Genomic DNA, 16,891 nt, shown 5'->3' on the forward strand with positions numbered 1-16,891 from the left:
TAACCTTGTACAGCTGTTGTTTCATAAAATAATGAGTGATACATTACTAGACACCAAATTATTAAGCAAAAAAATTACAGAACAGTTGTAGCAATATTTAAAAAATTGAACATAAGAACTCCTAATTTATTCATGACTTACTCAAGAGAAATTGATCTTTTAAGTACCATTTTTTCATATTCCTCATAGTTAAAACAATTGTGTCGGATTTTTTCTTGACAGCATCTAAATATATGCATAGATATGTAGACAAAGAAATAATAAATAAAGTTTCATATGCAGGTGGGATAATACTTCAATGCCAACTCTTTAAAATCTCTCAGCAAATTATTTAAAATAATTTAAATTATTCTTTCTTCATCTAATGTCCCATAAACCAACAGTAAGATGCAGAGACTGTTACAGTTGGAAATAGAAAACTCAGCTTTGCTCACAGAATGATGGAATCCCTTTGCTGTTTGAGAGCATATTTCTGGGTTTGTTTCCTCCTCTGATACATGCCATTTTGCTGTGTAATTTTGTGGTTTACTGAAATACATGACAATAAACTAAACTAAAAAGATTAAAATGTTTTATTTTATAGATTTTGAAAGCTCTATCCACCTATACAAATATTACCTTGTAAATAAATTTCTAATAGAAGAAAAAAAAACACATTTCTGTTAAACTGTTCAGTACGAATAAATGGAAATAGTTCAGGAGAAATATGTTTTATTAGGCAATTTTCTGCCTGCTCTATTTCCAACTTGGATTTTACAGACAAAGCAATGACAACTGTTGTAAGACCTGTATTTCTTATTGGGGTTTAACAAATCCATTTACAAGGTTAAGAATTTACCATGCCCAACAGGAAAAAGAAGAGAAAATTAGTCAGAACCTCACTTCTGAATTTCCCAACATCCTTCTATAAGGCAGGAATATAGCCAGGGATCCACATACAGAAATAATAAACTGTTCTGCCCCTGAGACTCTAGAACGCTGGAATTAACAGGAATTTTGAAATATTCACTCATAGATTACCTATCCTTTCATTTGCTCAGGAGGATTGATTTCCATACAAAGGGCTTGGAGTGCTTATGGATCACAAGTTCATGATCTGGACTTAATTTTATAGAAACTAAGGAATTTCTCAAATAGAGAGTTAGAGAACAGACCAATTTAGGTTATATAAAATGCTGTAATTCTGTTAAATGAAGGGATAGATTTCCACATAGAGACCACTGAGGGACATTAACTTTGAATCAAAGTAGATTTTTAAGTCTTAGAAGAGTTAGTACACATATGTTGTAAGAAGGTAAGTAAGTAATTGATATAAATACGAGTGCCTTACAGCACCCAAAGGAGCCTGCTGTGCTCCAATTTTACCATGAAGCACTTGCAGTCTAGGAATAGATGCTGGATACTACAGCTGCCTACAATACCCTTTCAAGTTTTGCTTTACTTTACACTATTATTTATTTACCTCAGCCCACTCTGTGGAACCCAATAATCCAAATTCTTCTGCATCCCAGCTTGCAAAAATAATAGTTCGCTTAGGTCTCCAACCTGCAATCACATAGTTAAACTTGAAAATTAAAGTTAAAATTTGAAAGTCTAGTAAAAGATCACCACAGTTAATTGAAATTCCTTTAAAAAAATATCACTTAAGTGATATAACAGTAAAAAAAATCCTCTCTGAGTTCCTTAGAGGAACATATTATTGCAGAGGCATTTCTTCTTAATGCAATATTTTTATTCTACACAACTAAGAGGGGACTATTACATTGATGAAGAAATAAATTCAGCCAACTAAGATGCACTGCTACATATGCACCTCTTCAAGAAATTTCCATCTTTCATAATTAGAAATAAAACTTTCTGTAGAAGTGAAAAGTCAAATAACTACAACAGTTTACAGGAACAGTGTTCCTCAAAGCTGCTGTTTTCCATATCCATCATTTTATGTCTGTAATAATTGTTACCTTCCATCTTCATTTTACCAAAACTTCGTACAATTTCTTGCAGAACAGCTGCACCTGTAGTTGGATCAATACCACCAAATACCCAAGAGTCTCTGTGACCACCTAAAATAATATATCTGTCTGGAAACAAGCATACAATATCAATTCATAATTAAAAATGCACTTGGGTTACCTTTGGTGTTTCCTTTGATTGCATCCCTACTTGTATCAAACAAAATATGAAGTTCAATACCAGCGCTACAATTTTATTTTTAAGGTAATCTGCAGTCACTTACTCTACTGAAATATACAACTAAAGACAAGAAATATTTAATAGATATTTTTCCACCTAAATGTCTTTCATGTATATGACCTGCTACTAAATATCTATAGTAGAATCTTAAGGTCCCAAATCATCACTAGTTTTCTGTACTTTGCATTGTGTTTATTTTTGCAAAGGCAAAATGTATGAATGATGTAAGGAGAAGCCTACTGTAAAATGACAGGCATTATAAAAATATTCTCTGACGTGTCTTTCTAGTACTCCCATTCAAATATATTCTTGGAAACGCCAATGATAAACAGTGTAACGGGAGGGAGAGAACAACTATGAAGGATTACTTAGACTCCATATTATCTGGCTATCTAAAAAACTTTCTTACAACAAAAAGTTTCTTACAACATGAGAACAATTTCATCAAACACAAAATAAAGAAGGAATTAAAATCATCAAGCACTCGATGCTCACCTGGTTCCACGGCTCCTCTGAGGATGCCAATGACGTTGTAAATTCGTGTTATTTTATTACTTGTATGAACATGCATTCTTACTTTTCTGAAATGAAAAGCAGTATGGAGTAACCATTTCTGACTGAGAAGTCAATAAAAATCCAATGCTAATAACATATAAGCCAAAAAGTTTGTGCTTCTGTTCTGCTTTGTGTATTCAGCACTAATCTGATGTGTGTTCATTTGTCTCAGTGTCCCATTTTTTATTTCAGCTTGACCTGCTGTGCTGACAGCAGAAACAACCCTATGAAGTGGGCCAATCTATAAATTTGCAAATATTTACAGAATTTATTGAATTTTTATTTATGGGAATCAATTAGACAATTGGGTACTAGAGGAGTAAACTGAAAAGTATGCACAGTAATTAAAAATATATTTATTTTATATTTTGATCAAACTTATAGTTGTGGATATACATATTTTTATAGAGAATACATTTCGGTGTATTCCACAATTCCATTAATAATGTGGGGAAAAGGTCATTAGGAATATTCATCCAGGAATAAATTGAAATCTCTGTTTAGGACAGCAGATCTAAGTGATCAAGATTTGTCAATTGCAGAATTGTAGAATCGTTTGGGTTTGCAGGGACCTTTAAGATCATCTAGTTCCATCCTCCTAGCTGTGGACAGAGAACCTTCCACTAGAGACAGGGAACCTTCTACTAGAAGTACAGTTTCCTTTTTCCCTGTCCCTCCAGTAAAAACTCTTCATCCCTGCCCCCTCCTCCCCAGTAAATTCCACTAGTGAAATTTTATAAAAGAAAAGGAAATCTATGTTTTAGGAGAGATAAAAATAATGTAGTATTCAGCCCTCTGAATCCATAGAAGAAAGAAAGCACCAAACAATGCTTTTTTGGGGTCTGGCAAAACCCCCAGAGTTTCACATTTGAAGTTATCTTTTCAGCAGCAAATCTGCATAGCTGTCAAAATCAAAACCTACTTCAGGACAGCCACTGGATCTTTGCCCAGGAAATAACTGACACTAGTGCTTTGAGCATGCATATACTTGCACACTTTCCATGTGCAAGTGACTTTTCCTAGACTCAAAAGGTTCATTTTGATATGGAGCTACTCTGAGAAAGGACTATGTAGGATTAGACCATATTTACTAAAAATGTGACCCTCACAAGTAGGGCAATGTTAAGAAGCGCATTCAAAAATATTTCATGTGTATGAGTTTTGTGGTTGAATCACATTGTTTTCTCATTGTTGCTCTTCAAGATATTCCAAACAGCACATAATTATGTCAAATATGCTTTCTTATTTGCTTATTCCTATTTTATTCATTTTCAGCCAGTATTAAAGCAGAGCAGGAAAGAATAATGGTAAATGGAGTCTATAAAATTATATATTTAGGCATATTCTTGTATTTTGGGAGATTGGGTAGTGATAATGATATACCATTTTTACACACTGTTCAGTGTGATCTGCTACCAGTCCTAACAGAATGATACCTCATGTAAATTGAAATTATTTTTTTTGTGGAAAAGTCATAGAAAAGTGATCTTTTGCTTTATTGAATATTATTGCCAAATGCCATTGTCATGTGTCGTGGTCTGCTAACTTATCATCATTTATTATCTAATTTATTTTCAAATTCTAAAAATTATCATCAAGTGCAGCCCACTCTGAAGGAAGGAAATTTCTCCAGAATATCTCTAGATGTGTTGTTTCACAGTTTTTCTCCTGTGGGGATTTTTTTTCAATATTGTATAAACAGGTAAGTGTTAAAATAGACCTTGTAGAAGAGTTGCCTGTAAATCCTGGTCCTATGTTATAAGACACACTGAGACTTCCCTTCCAGCTGCTGTCTGGAGCTGCAGGTCCTCCCATTGCACTGTAAAGTGAAAACCAAGAACAATGCAGTTGAACAGTAGGCTAAAATCTTAAATTCCCTTAATAATTATTGCAGTAAACCCAAGGTGAGTTTACAAACTTCTGAAAAGCATTATTGCAGAAACAGGTTGCTTTGAATTTTCCACATTTTCTGAAAACATATTTACTACAAAAAAGTAGTATGAATGCAAATAACAGCAGAGATTTTACCAACTTAATATAAAAAATTTGTCTGTGCTTTTTTCAGTACTGACTTATGAGTGAGGAGGACTGATGTACACTCACCTCAATAATAGTTCTGCATCATGATATCCAATGGGGTGAACCGGGATTCTGGGAATCCCTACACCTTCATTAACTTTATACCTGAAAGTGTACTCTGAGAAACCAGAACAAAATGTCAAGTTTATAGTGTTCTTTGCAACTTTTACCAAACTCTAAACACTTTTGAACAGTGCAGCCACACAGTAGCCACAAGCATTCATCATTCTTTTCAATTCTTACATAATTTCTCAGATATTACTTCTAGGAAACCAAACTGCAATGACAGAACCACAAACCCAGTAATGCATCTGCACAATTGTGCAAAAAATGTCTCCACATTTAGATTTGCTGTCCATCCATATTATTACATCTCCTCAAAGCTGGCTATGGGAAAACCAAGCTGGTGTGTGAGGTGAAGATGGCACCTGTGCAGCTGCTTGGCAAGCTGCGGAAGACATCCCCAGATACACTTGCCTATGGTGAAGACAGGCAATATCTCTCTGAGTCTGGTGGGAGAGGCACACACAATCTATCCTGTTTTTTCAGCAGGTTGTCTTATGTACCCAACAGTGTTCACACAAGCTTTCCAGAAGCACCCCTGTATACCCATCCCATCAGCAGACAGCACTGGTAGGCATCTCAGTTCAGAAGAAGTCTTGGGATGCCAACAAGGACAAGACAAGCATATGGTGCCAATATTTGAAAGACTCCAGGTGACTGTTATTTTTACTACTAGAATTTCACTCCCTATAAGCAGGATTTTAAAGTGCTTTTCTGCTTGGAATTTATGATCAGCAAGAAAACATACCTCCAAGCAAAGCTATTAGTCCTCTTTGATGGTAGAGTATAATCTAGTTTAAACTGGTCATCCTGAGAAACACAGATATTTAAAAATGGCTAGAAATTCTCAGTCATTTCCTGCTGCTTCACAGCCTGTAAACCTGCACATCCTGCCTTTCTAAGATAATTATAGGGCTGGGATAAACAAAGAGATTTTCCTGAAGTTTTTTTCCTAAAACCTTTCCTTCCCCACCTAGGTCAAAAGCAACGAATTAAAATGGCACACAGGCAGAACTTAGTCTGCAATAGGAAAATTAACTACTAAAAATAATTTCTATCAGCTTTTTTCTCTTCATCTCTACTGAAAATAAATGAATTTCTAGTGCCATACTTTCGACACCAGTTTATAAAGTACTTGATGGCCCACATTACAGAAGTGTCACTCACCTTTGGCAGGATAACCTGGTGTTAGAGGGTCCCCAGCTCCATTCAGGTTTAATACATTCCCACGCTGGACTCCTCCACCTGGAAGGTTCCAGCCACCTGGATAAGCATCTATTCCTGGGGCACAGTAGTCAGCAGGGTCTGAATAAAGTATGATCCCTTGGGCTCCTGCTAGTACGGCATTTTTAACCTGTGAAATTATTTGCTTTTAAGAAATGTCTGCTTTTTTTTTTCTTTTTGGTCAATGCAATGATAAATCTGAATGTTACAATTTGCTTCCACGCAGACATAGTTTTAGAAGTTGTGTGTGCAGTAGAGTGAAAATGACCCTAGATTCAGCAGAAGGACAAACCACAGTGAAACACACTGTTCATTATTTGTGTCATACATTTAGTCATAGCTCAAGGCTATGAAATAAAGTACCAGATGTAAAACTGACCACTATCCTTACTGCCCCACTGTCACCCATTTTGTCAAAGTTGTTGTCTAAAGTCAGAAGATATAATTATTCAGTCTCTGTGCATCAGACTCCTTGTCAAATAATTGCTATTTCAAAATACTACAATTCTACGAATGAAAAGTATCAAAAGTCTTGGCTTTGCAAACTACTCAGTTCCCTAAACTAATCTTTTGCAAGAACTGCCTAGGCAGTTTGCAGTCATGTCAATCTCAGGAGTTTAATACGTTCACATGGTTTTATTGTTTTGGAAGTTATTTTTAGACTGCAGTCACAATGGGTGCATTGCAGGCTTCCTTCTGCTCATATATTCCAACTAAGAGCCCTCACTAACTCCCTCCAGCTCTGTCATGAACAGTGTCTGACCCACAGAGGAAAAATTAAAACACAACACTTACTTTGTTTCCTCTGAAGATCTTCCCGTATCTGGCAATGACAATCTTTCCTGTACAGTTAATTCCCATTTCACGTTCCAGCTTAAAAAAATCTTCCGTACGACCATAATTCACATAGACCAGATCTGCCTGCACAGGAAAGAAAAGCAGTGTCATGGCAACTGGTCAATCAACAGACAAAATACCCACTACCAGAAATATACTGTTTCATTCACTGTGTACGATATAGTTTTGGGGGTTTTTTGCATTTCTGCAAATTAGATCCAGTGCCCGTAAAAACAATAGCAAAAGATATCTACAATATTCTATAGGAAGCTTTGGTTTAAATGGCTGACCTTTGTATATTATCCTGCCATTAACAACAGCCTTAAAATCTGAGGCTGGAAAATAAACCAACATACTTTGCTAAATTGACAAACTTCTCTGGCCATGACAAATACCGGTATACCTTGCATACCCAAACACTCACAATTACATAATTTCATTAATTTATGCGATGCAATGTTGTCCCCGACCTGTTCCATAGTGGTTTAGCAGATTAAGTGAGGGACTTTTGTGGCCTTTGAAAGCATTCATTTAATCCAAAGTGTCTTCCAACTTGATTTATATATTGTTAATTCTACTTGTGCCTTAATCAGGTCCTCTCCATATGATTGAATAATGTGGAGGAATCTGAGATATATCCAAAATTTTTCATCAAGATAAAAACTTTTATTATGTGATTCAAAGTTCTAGCAATTTGAGAAAGCTTTGCTTCTTTAGTCATAAAAAACTTCTAACCTTTGCACAATATGTGGCCTACATGTGCTTAAGTGCTCCCTAATTAACACAAATGATTAATTAAAACTACTACAACAAATATTTTGAGAAGTTGGAGCAATCTGTCCCAGTAAACTAGGGATAAGGACATTCACAAAATATGACTTCAGCTAAGAGCACTCTTACATAATTTTTTTTTCTTACCTCTGGCACTCCTTGTGCTGAAAAAGCATTATATGGTGGTAGTATATCAGTAACATTTTCATACCCCTGTGCAGGTGGTTCAAACAATGATGTATTGAAAACCTACCAATAAACAACAGAAGTCTTTGGTCAAACACTCCAGGCACAATTTGTCCACTAAGCAATTGCTAAGTGTGCAAACTATATGATGGTTTCCATAAATCGCTAGCAAAAATTACAATTCTAACTAGCATGCATATGTTCAAACAAAAACACAGCTAGGGATCCAGAGCTGAACTTTTATAACAGAATGCAGATATGAATAGCAAAGAGACAGATCACTTGTCAGAAGATGCCCATCAGTTACTGTCTGAACCTAAGCAAAGAAGTAGCTGAAAACTGCCAAGAGTTTGTGACAGTAAAAAGACACCTAGTTCATCCATGCCATCCCAGGTATTTTTTCTGATTACTCCCACCTTTATTATTTTTATTTTCTTCAGCTCTTTGCTAGTTATGCTCCAGTTAAATGTGCTGCCTTTTATCAGTATCTATTGTAACACTCATGTTGCGTTAAGGTTCACGTCCACTTTTTGTCACCTTGTGAGATTATAAATGAGATACTGTTACAGAGTTTCTTGAAAAATTTCTTCATTCTTTCACCTCTAAGCTCATGTTATCCTGAGCAAGTATTCCTTAGTTTCCACCATGTCTCTTCATCCCTACCTTTCTCTAGCCATCCCATCTCCTCTCCTTACTCAGGCTCCTTGTCGGATTTTACATCTACTTTATTTCTCTGGGTGTTCAAAAGGGAGATGTCTATAGACTGACTAGTTCATTAGTATTTCTAACTTTAACTTAGAAGACATCATAGGGAGACAGTGGGATCAGGTTCAGAGCAAGGAAAACTAGGTAGCCCTTCATACAATCAATAGTATCTCTAAATCCTTAGCATGTTGTGGAAGCAAAAACTGTGCAGGGTTTGGATAGGTACTTGGAAGAGAAATCTAACAAGGGTCACTGACTGGATAAATACTTGGAAAAGAGGCCTAATGAGGATTCTTTAAGAGACTAATTACAGCACATTCAGAGAACGCCTGAGCTGAACACAGCTAGACACTGGAAGAATTGCATGCCTGAAATACATTTCTTTGTTTTAAGCAGCCTCGTGCATCCACTTAAGGCTGTTTATGGAAACAGGATATTGGCCTAGATGTATCCTCAAGCTGAACCCTTCTAACACCTTATGGTCTACTGGTGTTAATTGCAGCCTCTCCACACATCCTCTCTCCTCTGTACAAGGTACTGAGATTACAGTCACTCTGCTATGTTACTGCATAGCCTGGAATACCATTTCTAAATATGAGTAGCCTTTGCACTGGACTTTTTATTGTAATATGTAATTCATGCTGAGCTGAATGGATGGGCAAAGAGAGAAAGAACTGTTTTTTAAAGGAGTCTTACATAAATACAGTTTTGTCATTAAAAAGATCACCTCATTCCCTTGATCATCAATTACTGAGATGTAGTTTGGCTGCTTTTCATTTGGGTATGAAAGAAGCACATCATAATGAACAAGTTCAGCTGAATCCAATCCAAATTCTTTCCACCGGCCTTGAATTTGTTTGGCAAGAATAAGATTCTGTTCAGTTCCTGCGAGATGAGGCAATCTAGTAAATGAGCTAGAATAAAACAGAAAACTGCTAGTAAGCAGGAAATTCAGAGAGACACAATAGTGAACTAGGATCAGTGCATATAAAGCTAATCCTCAAGCCACATTGGACTGTAAGGTCTTAAGGTTAGAGCTATATAACATGATTGTTTTTCAGAGTCTGCATCGGGACAAATACAAAATGTAGTCAGAGAAGAGGATCTCTCCTGAGGCCTTAAGTTAAGTCAGTTGAACTTCTCTTTGCATAACAGAATTAGCCACATGTACACATAAGCAATGAAAATCAGTATCGAAGACATTCAGCAAAAGAATATGAGCAGTATGCAAGGAGCATAAATAAATTTAGGAAAACTACACATTCAGAAAGGAGCCTTCCAAATAATTTTGGTATCTGATGATCTATTTGTACACTATTGGCATAATGTGTCCTGATGTCCTAATAAGTTTAACTTGAAAATCATTATATCAAATTATCTGCACAGATTTGCTTTTTTTTTTTTAATCAAAAGCCTGAATAATTAAATCCTTCTTAATAATACTTACCTCCATATCAGATATAATTCATAACAGTGATAAATAGTCAGAAATAGTATCCAGTCCCTCTGGGCTACCCTACAGAAATCTGTCTGCAATTTGTTTGGTCCACTGGACAAGTAAGCTGTGATGAAAGCTCATCAGTCAGCCAGGTACTCAGCATGAGCTTCCAATTCCCAACACACTACTTGTCAATGGCTGCCCCACAGATGTCAGATACCATCAATTACCATTAACTTGTCGTAGCAAATACCATGATTAGTATCACTTCAACCTGTCATTTCAGACTGTTTTCAACCCATGTAAAAGCGTGTTCTTTGGCATGTACTTCCTCAGCTTCCAAAGGGGAATGTTGTGGGAGATGATGTTCAAAACCTTCCTTACAGAAGGCAATCATACTGATGATATACACAAAAAGTAAATAAATGCTGACTGTTCCTAACTATATTTCTGTCCCCCACGTGTTTGGAAATTCCAGAAGGATGTTCAGTCACCTTCCAGGGATTGAAGCTAACCAGCCCACGGTCTCTCCAGGTTGTCCTCACTTAAAGATGGGCATAACATCAGCCATTTTCAGCCACCTGGGACCTCTTTCAATCATCAGAACTTCTCACCTACAGCAATATAACATCAAGGTCTTTCACATGAATCCCACCTGGCCCCTAGATTTGAATACATCTAGATTCTCTAAGTAGACCACAGCTCTCTGCTGTTGTCTTTCCCTCTCTTTAAACTGGATGTGTATGCACCAAGATTTGGAAGCAACCTTTGCCAAAACTTGTTGCCTGTTTTCTTCTTGCACTTTAATTCTCTCAAGTATTTTAAGTACCATTTAATTCCATAAGTAGTCTAAATACTATATATGGTGTCAAGGAAAATATACTGGACAACACATGATGCTTTTGTTTCAATTTTTCTAAACAGTTTAATCCTTTTCAGAGCTATATGAAGCTTTTCAGAGCTTCAATGCTAAGACTAAAGTGGATGTTTTATGAGACTCAGTTTATTTTCCCCACTTGATAAAAGCAAATTTAGTAGTCTGAAAAACTAAGAATATGGATCAAAATTCCCAAGTTCACTTTTTTAATACTTTCTGGCAAAATTTTTGGATAGTGCATTAATACAATTTTTCTGCAGTTCCTTATTTTTATTTGAATTTAGGCAAAAAACCCCAACCCAACCAGTATGAAACACTTGGCCCATCATCAAAGCAAGCAGACACATGAGATACCATTAATATCCTGTGGCCAAGAGACTTCAGCATAATTGCAGAGCTATTTCATGCTGTCATCAACCTCTATGTTGCCTAGATTCTCACTCAAACATAATTTTCAGGAAGTCTCCAATCTACTGAAAGCAATGAATACAAAATAAGATAAGGCCTATAGACTTAAAAAGCTAATTGATGTTAGAAATTAAACCTTTTGGGTTTAGCATCAAACTTGTCAGTAATCCTTTCATGTTCATGATGCAGCTGCTGACCTACATGCTAAATACCAACATTTTACTAACCAGAGTTATTTACTTTTCATGTGAATATATTTGTTCCTCTGTAGAAGATATAAATATACACAATAATGATTTTTTTTTAAATTTTCAATGGAATGCACAGCAAAACAAAAGGATACTCTTATATCCTTAGCATTTTAGATGCTTTGAAAGAACTGCATGGATGCACTAGGATGCAAAAAAGTATATTTACTAACAATTACATCATATGAGACTTAACCAACCATACACACACACTGACCATGGACAGAAGATAGGGGATAATGGGGTGTCCAAGCACCCAACTAACAGCATATTATCCAATATGGCCACACTAAAGGAATTATCAGTTGTAAGCATACATGCAACTCAGTGCCTTGCAAATTTGTACCATTAATTTTTAATATATTAATTTTCTACTTAGACTAGCTGCTCAAAGTGAAAGTTTAAGGAGACACTGAACAGATGATCAATCAAATGTAATTCATAGTAATCAGCATATCCCAAATAGAGTAAAATCGTCTTGCTCTGAGAGAAAGCAAAGTTATCTGATGTAAAAGCTTCAGTCACTTGCAAGGAAAAAACAGACACACTTTATTAAATCAAGAAGATGAAAAATCATTATAAAAAAGACTGGTAAGCACTGGCAGTAACATAGCTTGGGTGAAGTAGACTTGACAGTACAAGCACTTCAAAAACTTCAAAAATTGGGAGAAGAGGAACAGAAGAGTTGTGAGCCTCTCCCTTCTCCTTCCCTCAGACATTCTGGATAAACTAAATATTTCCAAAGCATTTTAACAGCTCTGATTTCATTGGCCCTTCCTGGGAGCTTATGTTATCACTTTTTTGTGACTGATAAAATTGTTCAAAAAACAAGATGCACACAGCTTACCGAAGGAAGTGCTTGATATTCTCTGCTTTCATTTCAGCCACAAGTTTCTGTCTCACATTTTGGTAGACAACTGAAGAGTTGAGGGTTTTTTCAGACAGTTTTGTCAACCATCCTGAAACACATTTGAAAAGCTTCCTACTTAGCAAGAATGCCAGTCCTCACATGTATGAGCCTTTGAGCAACACGAAGTATTGAACTGTTAAAACCACATGGATGAACAGGGCTTAGAGTATCCTCTGTCAGTGTCTGCCAGCTCAGAGAAGTAGAGCAGAAAAGTAAAATGTATTTCATTGTTTGAATTGCCTAAAACATGACAAAAGACTACAGCCTAAATTGCTGGTAAATCCCCTTTACTTGCCTTTTTAAGACAGACTCATCTCTCATTAATTTTAACCATAGTTTAAATTCTCAATTAACTGTTTGCAGCGTGAGGTTTGAACTCCTGATACTCGTGATGAAATTCCCTTATTTAATTTATTTGTATATCTTAAAATACATGTGTAGGCATATTTAAAGTGAAGGCCTAGGACTCAATAGACACCCTGCTAGCATTATAATAGTTACAGACTTGGGGTTAGACTATTTATTAATTAAAGGAATAAAGTTAACTGTGATCCAAGTCAGTTTTAGAATGTTAAATATTTATTCAGTAGCCATAAATGGTTGTAGGAGAAGGTATATAAACTGTATTAATTTGTCTTAAGCAGAAAACAACAAAACAAACAACAAAACAAAATCCTTTTATTATTATAGGTAGACAATCCAAAAATGGGAAAACTTTCATAAGAAAGACAAACACCTGTGATGTCACATGCACAATATGTGTGACCCCTTAGACTTAAATGCAACTGTAGTAACACTCCAAACATAACAGTGATACTGGATTAGACCAAAGGTCCATCTTGCCCAGTATCCTGTTTTGGAGCATGGTCAAAATATGATGTTCAGGGAAATGTATAAGAATAGCACAAGCACCAGAAATTTGCAGCTCAGGGATCTCCTAAATCAAACTAACGTTTTGTATATTTAATAGCCCCCATGGATTTTTCTTTCATGCTTCAGCCTTAAGTGTGTGCTACGATACAAGTTTAAAAATGACATGCAATTTTAGATTTAAAATCAAATGCTGAAAGTGACTTCATAAAAAAATCTCATGTTCTAGTAAAGTTCATTGTGCACGATGAAAAACTTCAGTAACTCCACTCTTGGCTGCCAGTTAAAATCCTCCTCCTCTACATTCTACCCTTAGTTTCTAAAATAGCAACTGAATCGGAGCATTTAAATAGATCTTCAGTAAAAAATCAGGAAATACAATTAAAAAAAAAATGGAGATCTGACAACCACTGAAGTCTCGAACTCTTCTATTAATCTTTCCTCTTTCAGCGCCTGGCTGCTGGTTTCGTAAGCTGTCAGTTCACCAGGGCTCGCCGTGAGCTGAAGCACGCAGCCATTCTATTCCTCGCTCCCTAAAGACCAAAACTGCTAGAGCGAGCAACTTCTTAGAAAAGCAGTGGGATGAGCACATTATAATGTACCTAAAAAGCAGTATAATCTCCCTGATGGTGAGTTAATCACAACAGGGGTTGCACTTAAGTATGTGCAGGGGGCAAAAGCTGGGGGGTGAGCCCCTGGTTCTCTGTACTCACCTGTAAGAAAGCCCAGCAAGAAACAGCCAAGCATCCCAGGGCAGAGGAGCCATGTGCAGAGGGTGGTCTTGCTCCTGCTCCTGGCCATAGGGGCATCACTGGCCGGCAGCTTGGCAGGCTGTGAGGAGGGCAGGCAAGCAGCTGCCTTCCTCCTCCTCTGTCCCCTCCTCCTCTTTCCCCCTGCAGCCCCAGGGCTGTCCCTGGCTTCTGTGTTTCTCAGCTCTCATGCTGCCTAATCATCCTTAACCCAGGATGATGATGATACAATTTTCTGAGAGCGATAAAACACTTCCATTTCTGAGTCTTACCCCACAAAACAGCTGCAGTCTATTTCTGTGACAGATATGTATCTAGGCTGTGCACCAAGCACTTTACAAGTACTATTTAAAAGGCTAATTTCTATTAATTATCAGGACTTCCTGGTTTTGAAAGTTCTTGGTTTAGGCTTGATCACAATATGTTCCAGTGGAAGTGGCCAAGAGATGAAAATAAGGGAAAACTTGTTTCCTCTTTACCAATGAAGCACTGAATTGCTTCCTTTTGTAATCCATAGTGACATTAATCCTTGGCAAGTGATGAATACTTAGAGCAGCTAAGAATACAATTTAGATTAGCCAGTGAGGACACTTCCAGGCATCATCCAATTTCCAACTGGGAAAAGTTGCAAAATTATTTTCTATATTCTCTAACTTTTTACACTTAAGACTTCAGGGTTCTTAAGATCAAGTTTTCTTAGTCTAATTCAGTCAAATCCATCAGTATCTCATGCAAAAGGTCACAACTTCAGCCTAGGGAATAGTCAAAAAATATGTTCATAGACTCATCATATTTTTGCACAAACTTACTCAGACCCTGCACATCACTACCTGCTGGTGAGTTCCTGCATGGCTATATGGAAGACAAGACTGATCTTTCTGGAACTGAGAAACTGCCCATTTGAGACCAGTTATATGGCTGAAGGTAGGAAAGCTTTACTGGGAGCCAGGAACGCTCCAAGTTCCTACTACTCACTCCCAAAGTCCAAAGTAGATACATTTTGTGAAAGAAATATCAGTACTCTGAGTATCAAAACTCTCTTAAACACATTAGGTTGAGCTGAAAATATTCAGAAAAAGCTGAAAAGGCTAGTTAATATCCTAATTGCTTCACTACGGCTTTCCAGAGAATAAGGACTTGGGTATTCTGCACCAGTGATAGCCACCATCTCAAGCACAGGCTGGATGTCTTTGTTCGAATTATAGGCACGTCCAGTTTCGTGATTTTTTTCCCTGTCATTTCCCAACTGCTCATAAGCCATCACAAATTCTGAACAGCAATGACATTTCACACCAGCATCTCAGTTGGCATATACAAACCAGATGGAATTCCACCTACAGAATTCATAAAGAATGAGCATATTGATGTATTATTAGCATTTATATAGCACCGCAGGTGTAGGACTGGCACATAATAGACAGTAAAACGACAAGGGCTTTTGGAAATTGATAAAATTTAGACCTCACATGATAACATCAGAGGAAGAAGGTAAGAATAGCAACAGTGAGAATGTTTGAAATGCATTTATTTCTATGCCTACATCTTTTTAAAGTGACAAGGGCATTAGCAATGCTGAGGTTGAATAACAGCAGCAACAAAGTGGTTTCTACCACTTAAAATACAGTACTAATATTAGTTATTAGTTGTGACATGTTCTTACATGCCATGGATTGGCCACAGGTGGAGTATATTATGTTACAGTTAAATACAATATAACATACAGTGTAAATCTGTCTTCAACCACATACCCTCCACAAAGGAGAGGGGCAGGAAATAAGATGACAAAGGTCATGGGTTGAAATAAAGACAAGGACATTGCTTGTCAATTACCATTATAAGCAAATCAGATTCCATTTAGGGATAAATAATTTAATTTACTACAAATTAAAATAGACTTGGATAGTGAGAAACAATGACAAAAATTAAAACAACATCTTCTCCCACACTGCCTCCATTTTTTTTTAGCTTAACCTTCACTCCCAACTCCTCTATACCATAGAGTTGCCATATGTGACTGTCACGTGAAAAGGGGAGATTTCCTTGACCCTTACTGTGGGGAGTTTTTCTTGACTCTCAGTGTTTTATTCATCTGTCAGTGCCCCAGGAAAGCTGAGACCCTTGTGGTCAACTAGTCTGTCAGTGTCCCATCATGGGGACCCTTCACTGAATAGTCCTGCTGGATTGGAGGGCGGTTTGACTGACTTATTCAGGGAAATACACCAACAGCATAAGGGAGACCCCTCAGTGGGTCTTCCCACCTTATTCAAGTGTGTTACCCACTGCTGGCAGCTGCCAGCACCTGTGAAGGACTCATGCTGACGGGTTACGGAATTACACTCTTTATTAGTACAAAATCGTGACAGGTTATGGTTTGAAGACTGCCGGTGATATTACCTGAATGCAAGAATGTATTCAAAGCAATACAAAGACAAGCCTTAATCCCAAATAAAAGTATTCAGTGCACATAGAGTGTGGTTCTTACCTGATAGGCGTCCCTATGGCAGAGAAAACAGGTTTGCCCATCGACTGATCTCAGAAGTTACAATGGAGTCTTCCCTTCCCTAACTTCTTCCCTATTCTTGACTTACTTTTATACTATTTCTTGATGTTTAGGTGGAACTTGAGTGACTATAGTCATAAATACTTTTGTTACTGATTTATGTAAAATTCTCTCGTTTTGCTTCTAAAGATACAGTTAAAAGAATATAGGATGCATGCCCAGTGGCCATATCTTGCAGGCGGGTAACTTTGGGATGGAGATGTGTGTTAACACCACTA

At 36.9% G+C, this 16,891-nt stretch overlaps 1 protein-coding gene across 1 annotated transcript in view; it reads right to left on the reverse strand.

Annotated features, from left to right (window-relative positions):
- The window catches only part of LOC113964788 (N-acetylated-alpha-linked acidic dipeptidase 2-like), a 32,794-nt gene extending 16,114 nt beyond the window's left edge, over positions 1 to 16,680 (reverse strand). Inside the window, 12 exon segments of the mRNA XM_027677460.1 lie at positions 1,463 to 1,545; positions 1,962 to 2,081; positions 2,689 to 2,774; positions 4,469 to 4,567; positions 4,852 to 4,945; positions 6,058 to 6,244; positions 6,910 to 7,035; positions 7,870 to 7,971; positions 9,341 to 9,527; positions 12,432 to 12,543; positions 14,078 to 14,181; positions 14,183 to 16,680. Of these exon segments, the coding sequence (XP_027533261.1) occupies positions 1,463 to 1,545; positions 1,962 to 2,081; positions 2,689 to 2,774; positions 4,469 to 4,567; positions 4,852 to 4,945; positions 6,058 to 6,244; positions 6,910 to 7,035; positions 7,870 to 7,971; positions 9,341 to 9,527; positions 12,432 to 12,543; positions 14,078 to 14,181; positions 14,183 to 14,304 (1,422 nt within the window). The 5' untranslated portion in view covers positions 14,305 to 16,680.
- Between the last annotated feature and the right edge of the window lie 211 nt (positions 16,681 to 16,891).

This window comes from Neopelma chrysocephalum, unplaced genomic scaffold, assembly GCF_003984885.1.
Source record: "Neopelma chrysocephalum unplaced genomic scaffold, ASM398488v2 Primary Assembly neopelma1_43, whole genome shotgun sequence".
Lineage (NCBI taxonomy): Eukaryota > Metazoa > Chordata > Aves > Passeriformes > Pipridae > Neopelma > Neopelma chrysocephalum.